The following is a 21572-nucleotide window of genomic DNA, read 5'->3' on the forward strand; positions in this document are numbered from 1 at the left end:
GCCAGCTCAGAGCCCAAAGCTGGGCCAGGGGGGCATTGCTGCAGGTGCCAGCACAGAACCATGCACGTGTGTGCCCTCGCCCTGCTCCATCCCCTCACCGCTGCTGTGGCTCAGTGGTGCCCGTGCAGATCAGCAGAGATGGCAGAAGCTTCTGTGGCTGTTGAGTTACAGGTGTGTCTGCAGGGAGGACTTCTCCAGCTGCTTTGCTGATTCCTACACAGAAGCCTGGCAACCATCGCAGAGGTGAGTAGTGTGTCCCTGCTGACCCCACAGGCTGAGCCTTGCTTTTGTGGGATCTGTTCCTGGGAAATGGAATTCTGTTGCTCTAAGGTCCTCCGAGAGGGAAGGACCAAGCTACAGGACACCAGAAACCCCATGATCCATCCGAAAACATGAGGCAAATGCTGAAGGAAATGCAGCAGGCAGGAGAAGGTGGGTGCATTTCCCTCATGCTTCCCCTGGGACTCAACATCTGGGGGCTTTGGCTGCACATCTGGACACGCCGTGCCTGGCACAGTGGGAAGGGATCCATGGCAGCCTCGCTGCCCCGCTGCTGCTTTCACGCCCTCCAGGGCTGCTTCCCAGCCTGGCCTGGCTGCAGCTTGTGCCCAGCCCCTGCAGGAAGGCATTTGGCATCAGCTGACCGGCCGCCTAATTGCACCACAGGCCTGAAATCCCCTGCAATTTTCCAGTCGCCGGGTAGAACAGAAAGGGCACCAGTTTGGAGAGGGGAGGGCCCAGGCCTTCCCAAAATGTTTATAGGGATTTCCTGATTCTTAGCCATGTCTTTGACAAGCATTCCCTCCGGAAGGCGCCACCTCCCCAGTGGGGAACAGCCCCACCTGATCCAGCTGTCCCTCTTCCTTTCTCCAGAAGTGGATGCAGAGGCTGGGCATAAGGCGGCGTTTCCCGGAGGAAGCAGTGGTTCCGTGCCAGCCTCTGCTGCAGGAAGAGAGGCAATGCCAGGCACAGGCCCAGGAGGTAATTGCTGTGCCTCTGGGCCTGAGCCCTGCTGAGGCTTGAGCTGCTCTCTCTGCTGTTTGGCAGTGCGGGCACAGCCTGGACAAGTCAGGCACAGCCCAGGGGAATTATCCCGAGCAGGCTCAGGGCACTCGGGTCCTGAGCAGTCCTGCTGGGGTCCCTCCATGGGAGACATGTCCTGAAACCTGGCAGTGACTGCATGGGGTGCCCACGGTGGGGAAAGGACAGAGGGGGAGAGCAAGGCTCCAGTGTGTCCTGAGAGTGCCTGGCTGTTTGCTCTTGGGATCTGGGAGCTGTCCCCACAGAAGGAGGGCAGGAGGAACAGAGGGAGGGATGGATAGCTGTGGCACTGCCTGCTGCAGTTTTCCCCGGGGTTTTAGGGAGGATTTCCTCTGTGTCTGAGGGAGAGAACCCCGGGGGCCCTGCGCTGCTCCAGCCACCCCTCCCAGGGATGTTGCTGAGGGCAGGGAAAGAGTGTGGAGAGTGACCAGGAGCCAGCCCAGAGCTCCCCAGGCCCCTGTGCACCTTTGGCCATGTCTATTCACATCTGGCTCCCATGGCCTTAGCCGACCGCCTTGCAGTGCCCAGTTCCCTGAGGCAGATGGGGATCCCAGCACACCCTGGAAAGTGTTCTCATCTGTGCTCCGTTCTAGATGAGGTTGCTGGGAAGGCTTCTCCATCAGCTTGGATGAATAAAGTTTTGAAGCCCTTGGAGCCTCCTGCAGGTATGTTCTCAGTGTGCCACCAAGGAAGAATTGTAGACAAGCGGGCAGGAAGCAGGTGACAGAAGCTGCTGTGGCTGTTGTGTTACAGATGTGTCTACAGGGAGGACTTCTCCAGCTTCTCCAGCTCCTACCTTGGATGCTATACGCAAGCCCAGCTCCCATCACAGTGGTGAGTAGTGTGTCCCTGCTGACCCCACAGGCTGAGCCCTGCTTTTCTGGGATCCATTGCTGGGAAATGGAAATATTTTTCTCTAAGGTACTCCAGCAGGGAAAATCCAAGATACAACAGATAAGATGTCCCTGGAACCATCCAAACAGATGAGGCAAGAGCTGAAGGAACCCCTGCAGACAAGACAAGGTGGGTGCATTTCCCTCATGCTTCCCCTGGGACTCAGCAGCCGGGGCCTTTGGCTGCACATCTGGACACGCCGTGCCCGGCACAGCGGGAAGGGATCCATGGCAGCCTCGCTGCCCCGCTGCTGCTTTCACGCCCTGCAGGGCTGTTTCCCAGCCTGGCCTGGCTGCAGCTTCTGCCCAGCCTCTGCAGGATGGAATTTGGCATTAGCTGATAGATTGCCCCAACTCTACTGTGGGCCTGAGATCCCCTGCCATTTCCCAGTCTCTGAGAAGATCAGGCGGTGCAGCTGTTTGCACAAGGGAGTGCACTGGCCCAGCCCCAATTACCTGGGCTTTTTCCTGATCTTTACCTGTGACTTAGACAAGCATTGCCTCCTGAGGATGCCACTTCCCCAGTGGAGAATATTTCCATTTAAGCCAGTTGTCCCTTTTTTCCTTTTTCAAGTGATGGACCAAAAGGCTGTTCAGGAGGAGGAACACTCAGGGAGAAGCAGTGGCTCATTGGCAGCCCCTGCAGCAGAAAGGAAGGCGATGCCAGACACGGGCACAGGCACAGCAGGTAATTGCTGTGCCGGGCTCAGCCCTGGCCGGGGCTGTGTGGCAGCAGCTCTTCCCCCAGGGCCTGCCCTTGCCCGGCCGGGCAGCAGCCAAAGCTGGAGGCGCCTCGGCTTCCAGGCCTCTGGAGCTGGTTCAGAGCCCCGGGGAAACGGGACTGGTGCAGCAACGTCCCTGGCGCTGCAGCTGCTGCGGAGCTGGCCCTGAGTGCCCAGAGGCCCAAGGCACAGGAGCAGCCCCGAGCGGGAGCCCTGCTGCCAGCCCAGGGCCAGAGCCAGCCCTGGCTCCCGACTGGGCAGGGGCTGCGCTGGGTCCTGACAGTGCCTGAGCCTGTCCCCTGGGGCTGGGGGAGCTGTCACGGGGCAGGGAGGGCCAGGGGTGGCAGTGGCTGCTCAGGGATGGCTTTGGCCCGTGTCCCTGGCAGCAGCCACTGCCCAAGCAGCTGCGCTGCCCCCGGGCTCTCCTCCCGGCCTGCTGGGCTTTGTTGGCTGGCACAGCCTGTGCCAAGGGCCGGCAAGGTGCCTGCAGGCCCCAGCTCTGGGGGAAACAGAGAACGTCCTGCCCGTATTCACCGTGCTGCCAGCTCAGCAGTGCAGCACAGCACGGGCTCACGCTCCCCATTGCTCCCACAGATGCAGCCAGTACCACAAGTCCAGTGCCCAATGCCCTGGATGGCCTCGGAAGGGGTTTCTGTCAGGGAACAGGCTGCTGGCTAAGGTTACTGGAAGGCGTCCTTTGTTTGGAGCTTGTCTTCATGTTGTGCTGCTTAGGAATTGGGTATTCCTGGAAGAGAAAACAGTGAGTGTTTTGTTGCTCTCCCCCTTAAACAGCTTCTTTTGAAAGTCTAATGTGGTCAGAGAACATTCCCATTGAGACTGCAGTGGGGTTGTGGCCAGTCCTTGATTGTCCAAATAACTCTGCTGAGGGTTCTGCTGCTGCCCAGTGCTTCCATTGGCCTCTCAATTGCTGGGCCTTGTCCTGGGGGCCCCGCTGGGGCTGCAGCCAGGGCTGGCTCCCACTGAGGCTGCCTGGCCAAGAGCAGCCCCAGGGGCACGGGGCAGAGGCAGAGGGAGGTGGGGAGGAGAAAGAGCAGGGCCGAGGTTGCCCTTGAAAGGCAGAGGCGCTCTGGGGCCCGCTCCTGGCCAGGGACCCTGCCCAGAGCCGTGCCCTGCTGGCCGGGGCCTTGAGGGGCAGCTGTCCAGCTGGGCCCAGCTGTGCCAGCAGCTCCAGCCGTGCTGGGGAGCCTTGCCAGCTCTGGGCCCTGCTGTGCATGAGGGTCCCTGTGTGCCACTGGCAGCTGGGGCCTCAGACACCTCCTCTCTTCACAGGAGCACCTCGGGACAGGAGTTGCAAGACGGTGGCTGCACCTCACACCCAGACAGCGTGAGCAGCTCCTCCAGCAGCAGTAAGGGCCTGGACAGCCCTCTCAAGTCTTCTGTGAAGAGGACCCCAGAACAACCGTGTACACGGAAGCCTCTTGTTGCCCCGTAGATCCCACTGCCACCTGCTCTCCTCATGGGCCTCCCCAAGCTGCCTTCATCTTTTTTTTTTCTCTCTGTCTGTCCCATCCCATCCAACCCGAGTTCCTCTAGGGACCCCAGGACCAGCCCAGCAGCTTCCAGCACCTCCTGAGACCAACACATCCCTTCCTCTGCCCCTGAGCCCCCTGGCCTGGCCCTCTAGGCAACACTGAAGATGACACCCCACCCCACCCCCACCCTCCTACCCGCTCCAACTCCTGCTTGCAGGTTAGGCAATGGCCCATTCCTCTGTGTTCAAATAAAGAGATGGATTTGTGTCCTAGTTTGAAAGCAAAACCAGTGAGAGGGTCCAAGTCAGAAATACAGTTTATTAGGAAAAGGGAAAAAAACCCAAAACACATGCAATAATACAAAAGAAAAACCACTGACAGGCTCAGAATACAGTTTGACACCCTGCTAGTTAGGGTGGTGGTAGCAGTCCAGATGAAATGGACTTGTGGAAGTGGTGATCCTGTAGAAACAATCTGGTAGCTCTCATCCTCTGGAAAAGCAGTGGGTAGGGGCAGCGGTTCCTCTAGGAATCCAGTGGAAAGACTGCTTGTTGTGTCCCAAAACCCAGATTATATCCACCTGGGGATGCTTAGCTCCTCCCCCATGGGCAGAGCATCTCACAGTGGGCTGATATCATTCTGCCTCATGGGTCCTTGATTAGCCATGAAACAGAAATGGCTCTGGGAGGGAGTTATCTCTGACTCATGTGGCAAGACATTGATGGGACCATTAACAGGAGATAAGGAAGAAACAATGCCCCTCCTGGTTTCAGCAGCTCTTGAGGATGGCATTAGAATACATCTTTACACTACAACCCAGGACAAGCGGTCACCCCAGTGTCCAGGTGGCAGCAGCAGCAAAGCCCACCCAGCACCAGCACTGACTGAGCTCCATGCCCAGGAGGAGCCGTGGATGCCCACGGTGTGGGCAGGCAGAAGCCAGGCAGGGGCTGCTGTTGAAATGGAGGTTTTGGGGGGTTCAATTAAGTTAGCAATATATGGACTAAGCATTTAAATTTTAAATTGTAGAATTATGTGTTGAATTTTAACCTTTTACTTAAGAAACCTCTGCCATGGTACAAAGGGCATAGAAAAATGCAAATTTCTGAAGCTTCTTGCTATGTAGGAGAATACCAGTGTCATAAACAGGGCAGGAGATCTTTCTCCTTTTTAATGCCTTTATTAAAAACATTCAGCTCAGGTTGGGGAGAAAGGACAGGTCGCCCGCACCCCCGCTGCTCCCAGGAGTGGCACGGAGGAGGAGGATGATGCAGCTGTGCCCGCTGGTATGCAGGCAGAGCTGGGGCTTCCATCCTCGAGGGAGTAGTGGGAATTCCACTTTTTTGTTCTAACATTCCAGGTCCTCTTTCTTGCAGACATCCTTTCAGGTTAGGGTGAGGAGTAAAAAGGATCTTAGCAGATACTAAGGATTAAGTTCCTCACCTTTAGACATTACTTAGTTTTCTTTATTCCATGTTGGCTTGTTGTTTTTAGGAGTTTTTTTCCTGGAAAATTGCAAAATTTGGTGAAATGCATTCTCATCTGTATACTAGCTCTGATGTCACCTCCCCCTGCTACCTTCAGGCTCCTGGGAAGCAGCAGGGGGACAACTGCGCTTGATTTCTAACCATTAACAGGTAATTGAAGAAAAACTATTAACAAGAGGTGATTGCAACATGAAGCTATCAACAACAAATAGTCAACATTTCAACTCTCAGCAACTGGCCCAACCTGTTTAACTTTGCAGCCTTAAAAAAACAAGGATAATTTGTGGGGGCGAACACACCAGGTGTGGAGACACAAGGCTTGACTCCATTTCAGAAGGCTGATTTATTATATATTCTATTAAAATAGTACATTAAAACTATACTAAAAGAACAGAGAGGAAAAAATGACCAGAAGGCTACAAAGAAGAATAATAGAATAGAATGCATAACAAAAATCTTGTGACTGCTCACAGGCTCAACACAGTTGGCTGTGATTGGTCATCAAGTGAAAACAATCCACATGGAGCAATGGAAGATGCATCTGTTGCATTCCACAGCAGCAGATCGTTATTGTTTACATTTCTTTCCTGAGGCCCTCAGCTCCTCAGGAGGGGAAAAATCCTAGGAAAGGATTTTTAATAAAATATCATAGCTACAGATCACTTTTTTACTCATAACACCAGGAGAAGACCAGGGAATGCAAGAAGCCTAGACTAAGGAGCTCCTCTGTCTCCAAGCTGATCCAACCAACAGACGTACTCAGATAAGCACCAGGGGACCACAGTGCACGCACAAAGGAGAAAAGTTCAAAAGTTCAGTCATGAGCAAGACCACAGCCTTCGGCCTCAGAGACCACCAAAGACCCCAGTGTGACCACCACAGGAAACAACGCGTGCCCAGAAGGGCGTGGATCTCATCGCCATGTGAGGGGAGGACAGGCGGGGCCAGGGGTTGAATGTGCATGAAGAGATTGTGTAATGCATTGCATATGGAACATGTTTGTGAACAAAGATGTGGCTCGGACCAGGGCTCGGGGCACAAGTTTTCACGAGAGCCATCTCGCCTGGCCAGGCCCTGACACGCATACCCACATCATAACTACATCAGGTTGTGGAGTGTCACTATAGGACATGAAATAAAACAACACAGACACGCATCTCTCCAAGGTAAAAAAGAGGGCAGTTGAATTTCTGACTCCAACATTTACAGATTTCCAAAAGTGACAGTGGATTGGAGGGTGAAAGTGCCACCTCTCCAATGACACTGGACAAACCAACAGTCCATCAAATTTCTCCTCCTGCAGAAAAGAATGCATAACAATACGTTATTTGCATAAAGTGCGTGAGAAAGTTTGCTACAAGAATGCAAACATCAGAAGGCTTGAAGAACTTGTCCTAGGGTGAGGTTATGATGCTTGCATCCCCAGTCGTGTGTTCTGTTAATGCTGGATATTACGTACTGTGCCTTCACGACTGGCCCTGAAGAGCAAGGTTTGTTTTGGTTTGTTATCAGCCTGCTCCCCCACGGCTGGCAGGACAGACAGACGGCGCAGTACATAGTGCAGCTTTTGCTTTTTGCTTTGCTTTCTGTTGCTTGCTTTGCTCTTGCTTCTGCTGTGCTCCCGCTTTTCTTTTGCTTTTTGGCTTCTGCTTGTTAGTCAGTTTAGCTAAGCAGTCCAGATTTTTCCCTGGACTGTTTTTCCTTTCCTTTTTTCGAACCACTCACACCTGCTCCAGACTGGGACCTGGGAAACATTGAGAGTTTGCATCCTGTGGCTGCAGCAGCTATCCCCAGCACCGGAGGGAGCGACAGCAGAGCCACCACTGCCAGGAAAGACTTTCTGAATTTGTCATCCTTTTCAGATCGGTGAAAGCATTGTCATCTGGTATTGTTCATTTTGTGTGCTGGGGGTGTTTTGCCTGTCAAATAAACAGGTTCTTTCCACTTCTCTCCAAGGAATCCTTCCCAACCTGCTGGGGGGAAGGGGCCATGTGGGGTTGCTTTCTGGGAGGCCCTCCTTTGGAGGTCTTCTCCCAGATTGACCCTAATCCAGGACAGAACATTAAAAACCAGGGCGACAGTGGAGTCTATTTATTCTGCAGATCGCTTCACTGTGACCAGCGGTGGGGCCCCGAGGGGATGGGGCAGCCCATGCTGAGTGTCCCTGGGCTGAGGGACATTTCCTTCCGTGGGATCATCTGGGCCCAGACCTCCTCCACTGCCATGGCCAGGAAAAGAGGGAAGCCATCAAGAGTATCTCCAGGGACACAGCCTGACCGGCAATGTCAGCAGGCAAAACAAAGCTCTTCCCTAATTAACACACACTGGATAGGACCTAATTGATGGGCCATCACCAATGCAGGGTGCTGCACAGGGTCTGCTGCTCTCAGCCAGGGCCAGAAGGAAGGGAAGGGAAGGGAAGGGAAGGGAAGGGAAGGGAAGGGAAGGGAAGGGAAGGGAAGGGAAGGGAAGGGAAGGGAAGGGAAGGGAAGGGAAGGGAAGGGAAGGGAAGGGAAGGGAAGGGAAGGGAAGGGAAGGGAAGGGAAGGGAAGGGAAGGGAAGGGAAGGGAAGGGCTGTGTAGCCTCAGGGTCCGACAGGGCTGGTGAGCAGCCCCAGAGACACAACAACCCAGGTCCAACCAGGCTTGTTTTCCAGGTCAAAACACTCGGCGTAGCTGGCCTGGACTTCCCTGTAGGGCACATGGGGGCTTTGGAGTCCCCCTAAGGTGCACGAGGGAGTGGGGTCCCTTGTGACACACCCAGGAATATTTTAGGTGTCCTCTGAGGCATGGAGGGCACTGGGGTCCACTTCAAGTCATGCAAGGGATTTGGAATCCTGTGTGAGGCATGCAGAGGGTTTGGGATCTCTCCCAAGGTGTGCAGGGTGCTGGGATCTCTCTGGAGGCACATGTCGGGGTTCTGGGGTCTCATTTCACATGTAGAAAGGGCTGTGGACTCTCGTAAGCGTGCAGGTGCTTTGTGTCCCTCCTGCTGCACACAGTGGGGCTGGAGTGTCTGCTGAGGCATGCAGGGGACGGGGAGCTCCGGCAGTCCCTCCCGGGCCCGTGCGGCTCGAGGCTGCCGTGGCCCAGGGCCAGCCGCCGTGTCGGGATGGCGGTGGCGAGGCGCCGAGGCGGAGCTGCCCCGCCGGGTCACGCTGCACCGGCACGGCACGGGCAGTGCTGAGCGCCGGGCAGGCAGCACCGCCAGCCCAGGGGCCACAGCCTTGGCCCTGCCTCTTTTGGGGCCGGGCACAGACAGCCCCGCGGGACGGGCACCGCTCAGCGCCCGAGGGGACGGAACAGATGCCAGAGGAGCCCCAGGAGCCCTGGACAGGGCCCTGGCGTTGCCCACCAGGCTCCCCCGGGCCTGTGGCCATCCCGGGCAGCAGGGGCTCGCTCTGGGCCATGCTCTCCCCGGCCAGCGGGGCTACGGGCCAGCACCCGGCTCCTGCCACTGCCCTGAGAATGCTGAGGGGATTTCGGGGCAGAACTGAACTTGACAGGGACAAAATTCATAGGAGACTTGTTTTGGCCTTTTACAAGGTTAACTGAGAAACAACTTAAAATCCCCGGCTAAATCGTCTGCTTTAACGCGTGGGGATTCCTTCAAGACCCTTCCTAACTCCCGTGGTGCCGGGCCAGGCCGCGTCCCAGCGAGCACCAACACCCAGCAGCTCGATGTATGCAGCACGGCTGGCACCAGGGAAATGAGTCAGTATCCCTACAGCTGCCCGCTCTGCCTGCACGGCTGTCACACAACAGCAATGTTCCAGAAGGAACAGGCATTTTTACATCCTCACGACCGTGTGATCTTTGGTCCTGGTGGTGGATCAGAGAGAAAAGCCAAATGTGACAGACTAAACTTGACTGTAGGAGAGGGATGCCTCAGCAGAGGGTCTGGGGACCTGTGGTGCCAGCCAGTGGCCTGGCACTCGGACACAGCAGGAAGACCCCAGACTATCACACTTCACCTGGGAGGGTAGAAAAGCTCAGGGGTTCTTTGTTCAAGGTCCTCCAGAGGCACCAGCTGAAGCTGCCACAGTTCCACCTTGATAAAATTGTTTAAAAAGATTCAGAGGTCTGACACTCTGCTGTGGAGGACATTCCACATGTTATATTTGCCAAATTTTCCAATCAAAAAAACCAAAAAAACAAACCCAAACAAAATTAAATAAAACAGCAATTTTAATTATGTAACTTAATATATATACAATTGAATAAACTCGAAACACTGACTATATAATTTGGTTTAAATTACGAATAATTTGGTCCTGATAATAGCGTATAAGCAAAACTAACCATGCGGGGTATGCATGGGGTACGGAGTGCAGGGCTTTTGGACCCCCCGTCACCTCACGGACTAGCTTGTCAAGACAAAATTCCCCTTTTTATGCTGTATGTCATTACCATCTCCTCCCATTTTCGATTCGTCACACTTGTATCACCGCCCTCATCATCACCTTTACCACGCATGCTCCACACTTCTTTAAGTAAGTTGTACCACTCTTTGGGGATCTTCTTTGAGGAAGGCCTCTCCTCTTCCTCCATGTCCTGGAGTTCATCTTTTGGATTACACATGCGCACCAAGCTGGTACTGTATAAACCAATATTGTGTTCTAACATTAAAGCAGTGAATCTCATATAATCAACATTTGCCTGGTGTCCAACCAAATTCTCCTCTCTTCCAACTAAATTCAGTCATTGTTATCTCTTGCTTCTTCCTGTTCTGAACAGCTGCAGGAGAACGGTGGGGAGAGGGATAACCCCTCCTCTCCCTTTCTTGCTTGGCATTACACCTTTAACTGTTTTATTATTTCCAAATATTAATTACTGTATCAGTATTGATTACTCTTTCAATTTTGTCAGCATGAATCATACCTATTTACCACACACAGTTCTCATCTTTTGGGCATTTAGGAGCTTTTCATTTTGCTTTGCACCCAAGAAAAATATAGCCCCAAATGTGCACAAATAACTCCTTTAGCATGTCCTCCTTTTCAGCTGGCTTTTCCATTGTTCTCTGCTATCCTGTCCTCATCTTTCCACAATTCCTGTGTCTATTCAAGTCCAGCCTGGCACGGTGCACACATTTGCTTTAGTTCTGTAGTGATTTATGCCCAGCCATCCTGCTAACCACACCCATTTCAATGTTGCAACAACCTACCTCTGGGCTGCAGTATGTGAATCACACTCTGCTGTGTGAGCTGGCAGAGCACCAGAGCAGGCACTGAAGAAGGGGCATTCGGTACATTAGTGAAGTGAGTGCTGGAACCTGGGCTAGCTCTTACAACTCCAGCACTACAGCAGGAGTCGGGAACTGCCTCGCTATGGGGATTTACCAGAGGCAGAGCCTTTAGTGCCACTTGCTCTCCAGTGTCAGACACAAGCCACGACAGGGACGAGGCACAGGAGAAAGGAGGAGGCGTCCTGTCTTCAGGTTCTGCAAGGAACAGCTTAGTCCAGGTGAAGAGAACAGGATGAGAAGCCCCTAGCTGTACTGCCCAAGGGGTTTTGTACACATACAAGTCATGGGGTGGATGCAAACAATGAACCAATAGGGAATGCTCAGGAGAGGAGTGAGGGGATTACAATAAGTGTCTGGGGCCAATTGGGGTAGGAGGGTGGAGAGGATGGGTCACAAGGGCCAGTGGGGCTCCCAGGAGTAGGGGAATGCCAAAGGGGAGTTGCAGTCAGGGATTGGCCCAAAGGTTGGGGAACCAAGGGGCTGGGTTGCCTTGACAGGCAGGGAAAGAGCTGGAACAAGGGGTGGGGAAGGACACGAGGGACAGTTTGGAGGGAGGGTAAAACCCAGAGGTAAACCAACTCAGGAAAAAAATGGGGGCACAACAGAGCCCTTAAACAAGACTTGAAATGGAATCAATAAAATAAATTTGAACTGCAACAATCAAGAGCATCTTGAGGGACGCAGCCTGACCAGCAATGTCAGCAGGCAAAAGAAAGGTTTTGCTGAGCAATGGCCCTTTGATGAAGCAAAACATTTACAATCAGGGCAGTCCATTCATGCGGACGGGCACACACTCTGGGGGTACAGCTGAGGCCATGAGGTCACAGCAGGGCTCTGGGGTCACAGCAGGCTGAGCTCTCAGCAGGCCCTGAGGTCACAGAGGCGCCAGAGGTGCCAGAGCCCCGTGGTTGCACAGCAGCACAAGGAGCCAGCAGTCAGTCCCTGAGCACAACTGTTGCGGCAGCAGCGGCGGTGGCAGCAGCGGTGCTGACGTTGGGACAGCGGTGTCGGGACAGCGGTGGCAGCAAGAGCTGCAGGACTGCCGGAGGACAAGGCAGCATGGCCCTTGCTCTGCGCCTCCTACTCCTGCTGCTCCTGGCTGTGGCCCTGCCTGCCAGGGCTGCCCAGGCTGCTCCGCTGCAAGCGCGGCGAGCAGGTGAGCCGGCAGCCTGGCTGCCCTTTCCCGGGACAGCGCTCCCTGCTCCCTGGGAAGCGCTGGGGATGGTTTTGCCCCGGGCTTTAGGGAGGGTTTCCTCTGTGGGAGGGAGAGAGACCCCACGGGCCCTGGGCTACTCCAGCCACCCCTCCAGAGATGTTGCAAAGGGCCTGCAAAGAGGTTGGAGAGTGACCAGGAGCCAGCCCAGAGCTCCCCAGGCCCCTGTGCACCTTTGGCCATGTCCATTCACATCTGGGTCCCACAGCCTTACCCAACACCCCTGCATTGCCCAGTTCCCTGTGGCAGAAGGGGATCCTAGCACACCATGGAAATGGTTCTGATCTCTGCTCCCTTCTCGACTGGAATCGTGACATGGGTTTTCAGGAAGTCCTGATGAAGGATGGTTTGAAGTTCTTTGAGGATGCTGGAGGCAAGTTTTCATTCTGTCTTTCCTGAGTGAATAATCAGGATTAATGCAACAAAAGCTCACTTACAAACCATATCCCTTAAGATAATCTTAAGGTTGAAAGAATCTGGAAACCTTGCCCTGCTCCCTTCTGGAGCCCTGAGGGATCCCACAGGATCACTGTCATTGGGAGGAAGGAGCATTTAGCTTTCAATCTTCCTCCCGTGTGCAATGCCAGTGTGTCCTTCCGTGTGCTCTGTGCAGCCACAGAGAAGAGCAGAGAGGGAAGGGGCCGGGCCGGGCCCAGGGCTGTGCCCCGGGTCTGAGCCTTGTGGGCAGCCTGAGGATCTCCTGCAGTGCCACAGGAGCTCTTCTGTCCTGCCTTTCTTTGCAGCTGAACCTGCTGGTGAAGGCCCCACATCCAGGACTGAGGCTCTGGGAGATGCTGAGGGTAGGTCAAGGCCTTTCCCCTGGGAGAGCTGCCAGCTCAGAGCCCAAAGCTGGGCCAGGGAGGCAGCGCTGCAGGTACCAGCACAGAACCATGCACGTGTGTGCCCTCGCCCTGCACGATCCCCTCACCGCTGCTGCGGCTCAGTGGTGCCCGTGCAGATCAGCAGAGATGGCAGAAGCTTCTGTGGCTGTTGAGTTACAGGTGTGTCTACAGGGAGGAGATTCATACGTACATTGGTGGTTATTGCCAACAAGACCAGTCTGCATGGCAGGGGTGAGTAGTGTGTCCCTGCTGACCCCACAAGTTGAGCACTGGTTTTGTGGGATGCATTCCTGGGAAATGGAAATATTTTTCTCTAAGTTCCTCCGAAGAGGAAGATGCAAGACACAACAGAGAAGATATCCCTGGAACCATCCAAACAGATGAGGCATGTGCTGAAGAAAATGCTGCAGGGAGGACAAGGTGGGTGCATTTGCCTCATGCTTCCCCTGGGACTCAGCAGCCGGGGGCTTTGGCTGCACATCTGAACGCATGGTTCCCTGCACAGCAGGATGGGATCCATGGCCCATTCCCAATGAGGAATGTTTCCATCTGATCCAGATGTCTCTTTTGCATTCTCCAGAAATCAAAGGAGAGCCTGCGGAGAAAGAAGCATTTCCTGGAGGAAGCAGTGGTTCCCTGCCAGCCTCTGCTGCAGGAAGGGAGGACATGCCAGGCACAGGCACAGGAGGTAATTGCTGTGCCTCTGGGCCTGAGCCCTGCTGAGGCTTGAGCTGCCCTCTCTGCTGCTTGGCAGTGCGGGCACAGCCTGGACTAGAGCGGCACAGCCCAGGGGAATTATCCCGAGCAGGCTCAGGGCACTCGGGTACTGAGCAGTCCTGCTGGGGTCCCTCCATGGGAGACATGTCCTGAAACCTGGCAGCGACCGCACGGGGTGCCCATGGTGGGGAAAGGACAGAGGAGGAGAGGAAGGCTCCAGTGTGTCCTGAGAGGGCCTGGCTGATTGCCCTTGGGATCTGGGGGGTTTCCCCACAGAAGGAGGGCAGGAGGGACAGAAGGAGGTAGGGAGGCATAACTGTGGCACTGCCTGCTGCAGTTTGCCTCAGGGATTTAGGGAGGATTTCCTCTGTGTGTGAGGGAGAGAGCCCCAGGGCTCTGTGCTGCTCCAGCCACCCCTCCCTGGGATGTTGCTGAGGGCAGGGAAAGAGTGTGGAGAGTGACCAGGAGGCAGCCCAGAGCTCCCCAGGCCCCTGTGCACCTTTGGCCATGTCTATTCACATCTGGCTCCCACGGCCTTAGCCGACCCCCTGGCAGTGCCCAGTTCCCTGTGGCAGAAGGGGATCCCAGCACACCATGGAAAGTGTTCTCATCTGTGCTCCGTTCTAGATGAGGCTGGGAAGGCTTCTCCATCAGCTTGGATGAATAAAGTTTTGAAGCCCTTGGAGCCTCCTGCAGGTATGTTCTCGGTGTGCTACCAAGGAAGAATTGTAGACAAGCGGGCAGGAACCAGGTAATAGAAACTTCTGTGGCTGTTGTGTTACAGATGTGTCTACAGGGAGGACTTCTCCAGCTTCTCCAGCTCCTACCTTGGATGCTATACGCAAGCCCAGCTCCCATCACAGTGGTGAGTAGTGTGTCCCTGCTGACCCCACAGGCTGAGCCCTGCTTTTCTGGGATCCATTGCTGGGAAATGGAAATATTTTTCTCTAAGGTACTCCAACAGGGAAAATCCAAGATACAACAGATAAGATGTCCCTGCAACCATCCAAACAGATTAGGCAAGAGCTGAAGGAACCCCTGCAGACAAGAGAAGGTGGGTGCATTTCTCTCATGCTTCTCCTGGGACTCAGCAGCCGGGGTCTTTGGCTGCACATCTGGACATGCCATGCCTGGCACAGCGGGAAGGGATCCATGACAGCCTCGCTGCCCCACTGCTGCTTTGACGCCCTGCAGGGCTGTTTCCCAGACTGGCCTGACTGCAGCTTCTGCCCAGCCTCTGCCGGAAGGCATTTGGCATCAGCTGACAGGCAGCCCAAACTGTAACACACCCTGAGATCCCCCACTATATCCAGCCCTGCAGATTAGGAAAAGGGTGGCTGTTTGGAGGTGGAAGTGCTCACATCATGCCACTGGAATCTGGCCATTTTCCTGCTCCATAAATTTCACAAATATTACCTCTGATGCCACTGCCAAAGTGGGGAACAGCTCCATCTGATGCAGCTGTCTCCCTTCCTTTGTCAAGAGATGGACATAGAGCTTCAGTGGAAGGTGGCAATTCCTGAAGGAAGCACTCCATCTTCAATGCGAGCCCCAGCTGCAGGAAGGAAGGCAATGCCAGACACGGGCACAGGCACAGCAGGTAATTGCTGTGCCAGGCTCAGCCCTGGCCGGGGCTGTGTGGCAGCAGCTCTTCCCCCAGGGCCTGCCCTTGCCCAGCCTGGCAGCAGCCAAAGCTGGAGGCGCCTCGGCTTCCAGGCCTCTGGAGCTGGTTCAGAGTCCCGGGGAAACGGGACTGGTGCAGCAACGTCCCTGGTGCTGCAGCTGCTGCAGAGCTGGCCCTGAGTGCCCAGAGGCCCAAGGCACAGGAGCAGCCCCGAGCAGGAGCCCTGCTGTCCAAAGCTGGGCCAGAGCCAGCCCTAGCACACTATGGAAACAGTTCTCATCTTGGTTTGCTTCCAGACTGGGAGGCTGGGAAGGATTCTCCATTAGCCTGGCGCTCTGAAGTTGTGATGCCCTCCGAGCATTCTTCAGGTATGTTCTCACTGTCCCACCAAGGCGTAATGTTTGACTGACTGGTCAGGACCAGGTGACAGAAGCTTCTGTGGCTGTTGTGTTACAGATATATCTGGAGCGACGACTTCACCAACTCCTACCTTGGATGCTGCACAAAAGCCCAGCTCCCATCACAGGAGTGAGTAGTGTGTCCCTGCTGACCCCTCAGGCTGAGCCCTGCTTTTGTGGGGTCCATTGCTGGGAAATGGAACTACTTTCTCTTAAGCTCCTCTGACAGGAGAGACCAAAGACATGGCAGGCAAGAAATTCCAGGACCCATTAGAAATCATGTGGCAAATGCTGAAGGAATGTCTGCAGAGAAGACAAGGTGGGTGCATTTCCCTCATGCTGCCCCTGGGACTCAGCAGCCAGGGGCTTTGGCTGCACATCTGGACACGCCGTGCCCGGCACAGCAGGAAGGGATCCATGGCAGCCTCGCTGCCCCACTGCTGCTTTCACGCCCTGCAGGTCTGTTTCCCAGCCTGGCCTGGCTGCAGCTTCTGCCCAGCCTCTGTAGGAAGGCATTTGGCATCAGCTGACTGGCAGCCCCAATTGTACCACAGGCCATGCCCTCCCTAAGATCCCCTGCAATTTCCTGATGTACAGGCAGATCAGATGTTGGGGCTGTTTGGGGAAGGAAGCAGCCTTGGGTTGTCGCAAAATCCTGGGTGTTTTCTGATCCTTATCCATTCCTTTCATAAGTGATGCCTCACCTTCCCCATTCCCAGTCAGGAATGTTTCCATCTGATCCAGCTGTCTCTTTTCCATTTTCCAGAAATGAACGGAGAGCCTGTGCAGAAGGAAGCATTTCCCGGAGGAAGCAGTGGTTCCGTGCCAGCCTCTGCTACAGGAAGGGAGGCCATGCCAGGCACAGGCACAGGAGGTAATTGCTGTGCCTCTGGGCCTGAGCCCTGCTGAGGCTTGAGCTGCCCTCTCTGCTGCTTGGCAGTGCGGGCACAGCCTGGACTAGAGCGGCACAGCCCAGGGGAATTATCCCGAGCAGGCTCAAGGCACTCGGGTACTGAGCAGTCCTGCTGGGGTCCCTCCATGGGAGACATGTCTTGAAACCTGGCAGTGACTGCACAGGGTGCCCAGGGTGGGGAAAGGAGAGAGGGGGAGAGCAAGGCTCCAGTGTGTCCTGAGAGGGCCTGGCTGTTTGCCCTTGGGATGTGGGAGCTGTCCCAGCAGAAGGAGGGCAGGAGGGAGTGTAGGAGGGAGGGACAGCTGTGGCACTGCCTGCTGCAGTTTTCCCCAGGGCTTTAGGGAGGGTATTCTGTGAGTTTGAGGGAGAGAGCCCCAGGGCCCTGGGCTACTCCAGCCACCCCTCCCAGGGGTGTTGCTGAGGGCAGGGAAAGAGTGTGGAGAGTGATCAGGAGCCAGCCCAAAGCTCCCCAGGCCCCTGTGCAGCTTTGGCCATGTCCATTCCCATCTGGGTCCCATAGCCTTACACGACCCCCTTGCAGTGCCCTTTTCCATGTAGCATTCGGGCATCCCAGCATGCCACAGATATGGTTCTGATCTCTGCTCCCTTTTAGACTGGAATCGTGACATGGGTTTTCAGGAAGTCCTGATGAAGGATGGTTTGAAGTTCCTGGAGGATGCTGGAGGCAAGTTTTCATTCTGCCCTTCCTGAGTGAATAATCAGGATCAATGCAACAAAAGCTCATTTATAAACCATTTCCCTTAACATTATGTAAAGGCTGAAGGATTCTGAGAATCTTTCCCTTCTCCCTTCTGGATCCCTGAGGGATCCCTCAGGATCGCTGTCAGTGGGACGAAGGAGGATTGATCTTTCAGTCCTCCTCCCGTGTGCTGTGCCAGTGTGTCCTTCCGTGTGCTCTGTGCAGTCAAAGAGAAGAGCAGAGAGGGAAGGGGCCGGGCCCAGGGCTGTGCCCCAGGGCTGAACCTTGTGGGCAGCCTGAGGATCTCCTGCAGTGCCACAGGAGCTCTTCTGTCCTGCCTTTCTTTGCAGCTGAACCTGCCGGTGAAGGCCCCACATCCAGGACTGAGGCTCTGGGAGATGCTGAGGGTAGGTCAAGGCCTTTCCCCTGGGAGAGCTGCCAGCTCAGAGCCCAAAGCTGGGCCAGGGAGGCAGCGCTGCAGGTGCCAGCACAGAACCATGCACTTGTGTGCCCGCGCCCTGCACGATCCCCTCACCGCTGCTGCGGCTCAGTGGTGCCCGTGCAGATCAGCAGAGATGGCAGAAGCTTCTGTGGCTGTTGAGTTACAGGTGTGTCTGCAGGGAGGACTTCTCCAGCTCCAGGGCTGGATGCTTGGCCCCAACCCAGCTCCCATGGCAGGGGTGAGTAGTGTGTCCCTGCTGACCCCACAGGCTGAGCCCTGCTTTTGCCGGACCCATTCCTGGGAAATGGAACTACTTTCTCTTAAGGTCCTCCAAAAGGGAAGACCCAAGATACTGCAGCCAAAATGTCTCATGAGGCAGATGAATTCCTGAGAGAAACACAGAAGGAAGCACCCGGAGGACAAGGTGGGTGCATTTCCCTCATGCTTCCCCTGGGACTCAGCAGCCGGGGGCTTTGGCTGCACATCTGGACACGCCGTGCCCGGCACAGCGGGAAGGGATCCATGGCAGCCTCGCTGCCCCGCTGCTGCTTTCACACCCTGCAGGGCTGTTTCCCATTCTGGCCTGGCTGCAATTCCTCCCCAGCCTCTGCAGGATGGAATTTGGCATTAGCTGATAGGGTGCCCCAACTGTACTGTGGGCCTGAGATCCCCTGCCATTTCCCAGTCTCTGAGAAGATCAGGCGGTGTAGCTGTTTGCTCATGGGAGTGCACTGGCCTAGCCCAAATTACCTGGTCTTTTTCCTGGTCTTTATCTGTGACTTTGACAAGCATTTCCTGATGAAGATGCCACTTCCCCAGTGGGGAATGTTTCCATTTGATCCAGTTGTCCCTTTTTTCCTTTTTCAAGTGATGGACCAAAAGGCTGTTCAGGAGGAGGAACACTCAGGGAGAAGCAGTGGCTCACTGGCAGCGCTAGCTGCAGGAAGGAAGGCGATGCCAGACATGGGCACAGGCACAGCAGGTAATTGCTGTGCCGGGCTCAGCCCTGGCCGGGGCTGTGTGGCAGCAGCTCTTCCCCCAGGGCCTGCCCTTGCCCGGCCCGGCAGCAGCCAAAGCTGGAGGCGCCTCGGCTTCCAGGCCTCTGGAGCTCGTTCAGAGCTCCAGGGAAACGGGACTGGTGCAGCAACGTCCCTGGCGCTGCAGCTGCTGCGGAGCTGGCCCTGAGTGCCCAGAGGCCCAAGGCACAGGAGCAGCCCCGAGCGGGAGCCCTGCCGCCAGCCCAGGGCCAGAGCCAGCCCTGGCTCCTGACTGGGCAGGGGCTGCGCTGGGTCCTGACAGGGCCTGAGCCTGTCCCCTGGGGCTGGGGGAGCTGTCACGGGGCAGGGAGGGCCAGGGGTGGCAGTGGCTGCTCAGGGATGGCTTTGGCCCGTGTCCCTGGCAGCAGCCACTGCCCAAGCAGCTGCGCTGCCCCCGGGCTCTCCTCCCGGCCTGCTGGGCTTTGTTGGCTGGCACAGCCTGTGCCAAGGGCCGGCAAGGTGCCTGCAGGCCCCAGCTCTGGGGGAAACAGAGAACGTCCTGCCCATATCCACCGTGCTGCCAGCTCAGCAGTGCAGCACAGCACGGGCTCACGCTTCCCATTGCTCCCACAGATGCAGCTGGCACCACAAGACCTGTTCCCAATGCCCAGGATGGCCTCGGAAGGGGTTTCTGTCAGGGAACAGGCTGCTGGCTAGGGTTTCTGGCAGGCGTGCTTTATTTGGAGCTTGTCTTCATATTGTGCTGCATTGGAATCTGGTATTCTTGGAACAGAAAACAGTGAGTGTTTTGTGCTCTCCCCCTCAAACAGCTTCTTTTGAAAGTCTAACGTGGACAGGGAACATTCCCATTGAGGCTGCAGTGGAGTTGTGGCCAGTCCATGATAGTCCAAATAACTCTCCTGAGGGTTCTGCTGCTGCCCAGTGCTTCCATTGGCCTCTCAATTGCTGGGCCTTGTCCTGGGGGCCCCGCTGGGGCTGCAGCCAGAGCTGGCTCCCACTGAGGCTGCCTGGCCAAGAGCAGCCCCAGGGGCACGGGGCAGAGGCAGAGGGAGGTGGGGAGGAGAAAGAGCAGGGCCGAGTTTGCCCTTGAAAGGCAGTGGCGCTCTGGGGCCCGCTCCTGGCCAGGGACCCTGCCCAGAGCCGTGCCCTGCTGGCCGGAGCCTTGAGGGGCAGCTGTCCAGCTGGGCCCAGCTGTGCCAGCAGCTCCAGCCGTGCTGGGGAGCCTTGCCAGCTCTGGGCCCTGCTGTGCACGAGGGTCCCTGTGTGCCACTGGCAGCTGGGGCCTCAGCCACCACCTCTATTCACAGGTGCTCGCGTGTATCTTCAGAAGACAAACCTAAAAACAGAGGCAATGACAACCTGGCAGTTTATCCCAGCTCTTCCCTTCTGCCCCTATCTGCCCTGCCGTGGTTGCATCCCCGCCACGCGGCCGTCCCAAAACCCACCCCTCCTCAACGAGACCCTCTGCCCCTGAGCCCCCTGGTCCTGTTCCCCAGCCAGGACTGAAGGTGGGCAGCCCTTGCCTGGCAGGGCAGGGCTTGTCCCACATTTTATGTTTAAATAAAGAATTAGAGTTTTCACAGCTATGTCCGGTTGGTAGCACCAACAAAGCCCACCCGGCACCAGCACTGACTGAGCTCCATGCCCAGGAGCAGCCGTGGATGGCCACGGTGTGGGCAGGCAGGAGCCAGGCAGGGGCTGCTGTGCCCAGCGGCGGGGCCCCGAGGGGATGGGGGAGCCCATGCTGAGCGTCCCTGGGCTGAGGGCACATTTCCTTCCGTGGCATCATCTGGGCCTGGACATGAAGAGGCTCAAAGGGATATTTTGGTGTCCCTGCTGAGGGGTGCAGGGATCCCTCATGAGGCACAAAGGAGTATTGATGGCCTCTCCTAAGGTGTGCAGGGATCCCTCATGCGTTGGGCAGCAGGGTTAAATTTGAGAGGGTTTTTACTCTTCTCAGGACAGCACAGGGACACTTGGCCGAGGTTTTGCCAAGCTGGGAGAAAGCCTCTTGCAAAGGCTTGGGCCCAGCCTGTGGGCACAGCGGGCGGGCGCAGCCCATCCCCTGGGCCAGTCCGGGCTGCTCAGGCCGGGCCGGGCCGGGCCAGGCTCGGGCCCCGGCAGGGAAGGGCCGCGGCCCTGGGCTCTGCTGAGGCTGCTGAGCTCCGGCCTGCCCTGTGCTGCAGCCCAACACATTGACAGCCATGGCCGTGCCCTGGGCCACCGCAGGCACCCGGGGCTACAGCTGAGGCCGCGCCTTCTCCCACTGAAGGGAGGCTGGCTCTGTTCCCTCGCAGGGCACAGCTTAGCTCCCAGCACCTTTGGGAACCTGCCTGCCGGGGAAGTGCTGAGGGGCAGAGTGTTCCAACCCTTCTCACTGGGAAGTGTGTCTGGTGGTGTGGGGATTTTAAAATTTTTTTCCCTCTGAATTTGTGTCCTGCCAGAGGGTTAAGTTTGCTTGCTCTCAGTAGGGTGCTTTTCTTCTTGGCAGTCAGTGGGGCTTCAATGCAGCCACGGTTGAAGGAGGATCTCTGGCCACTTGGGCTGTGGTTGTGGGACACCTTGGCTTCATCCTTCCTTTGGCTGTGATTTGCACTGGTGCTTGTGCAGGCATTTTATGGCAAGTGGCTTCAGTTTGTTCCTCTTGGTACCAAAAACCGAGAATAAACCTCTTTAACACCACTGTAGTATTAAGAGGCAGGCCTTACTTTCTTGACTTGCTGGATGCACAGGCCAATGGCATCACAGGGCCTTCTTGGTGGGGTCTTCAGATACCCTGGTGGTCACTGAAGAAGGAAGCTGATTTTTCTGGGAAAAAGACAGTTTCCCATGTGTGGAAAAG

General features: G+C 56.0%; 1 protein-coding gene across 1 annotated transcript in view; it reads left to right on the plus strand.

Moving 5' to 3' along the window:
• The window catches only part of LOC135302353 (uncharacterized), a 65169-nt gene extending 44965 nt beyond the window's left edge, over nt 1-20204 (plus strand). The window contains exons 17-34 of the mRNA XM_064422723.1: nt 12858-12896; nt 13098-13169; nt 13257-13358; nt 13519-13626; nt 14283-14351; nt 14440-14520; nt 14608-14709; nt 15139-15255; nt 15576-15647; nt 15736-15807; nt 15907-15996; nt 16444-16551; nt 17204-17275; nt 17641-17697; nt 17899-17970; nt 18058-18156; nt 18601-18714; nt 20038-20204. Coding sequence (XP_064278793.1) covers nt 12858-12896; nt 13098-13169; nt 13257-13358; nt 13519-13626; nt 14283-14351; nt 14440-14520; nt 14608-14709; nt 15139-15255; nt 15576-15647; nt 15736-15807; nt 15907-15996; nt 16444-16551; nt 17204-17275; nt 17641-17697; nt 17899-17970; nt 18058-18156; nt 18601-18714; nt 20038-20204 — 1613 coding nt within the window. The remainder of the gene's footprint in view (nt 1-12857; nt 12897-13097; nt 13170-13256; nt 13359-13518; nt 13627-14282; nt 14352-14439; nt 14521-14607; nt 14710-15138; nt 15256-15575; nt 15648-15735; nt 15808-15906; nt 15997-16443; nt 16552-17203; nt 17276-17640; nt 17698-17898; nt 17971-18057; nt 18157-18600; nt 18715-20037) is intronic.
• Nucleotides 20205-21572: the final 1368 nt, after the last annotated feature.

This window comes from Passer domesticus, chromosome 6 (genome assembly GCF_036417665.1).
Source record: "Passer domesticus isolate bPasDom1 chromosome 6, bPasDom1.hap1, whole genome shotgun sequence".
Lineage (NCBI taxonomy): Eukaryota > Metazoa > Chordata > Aves > Passeriformes > Passeridae > Passer > Passer domesticus.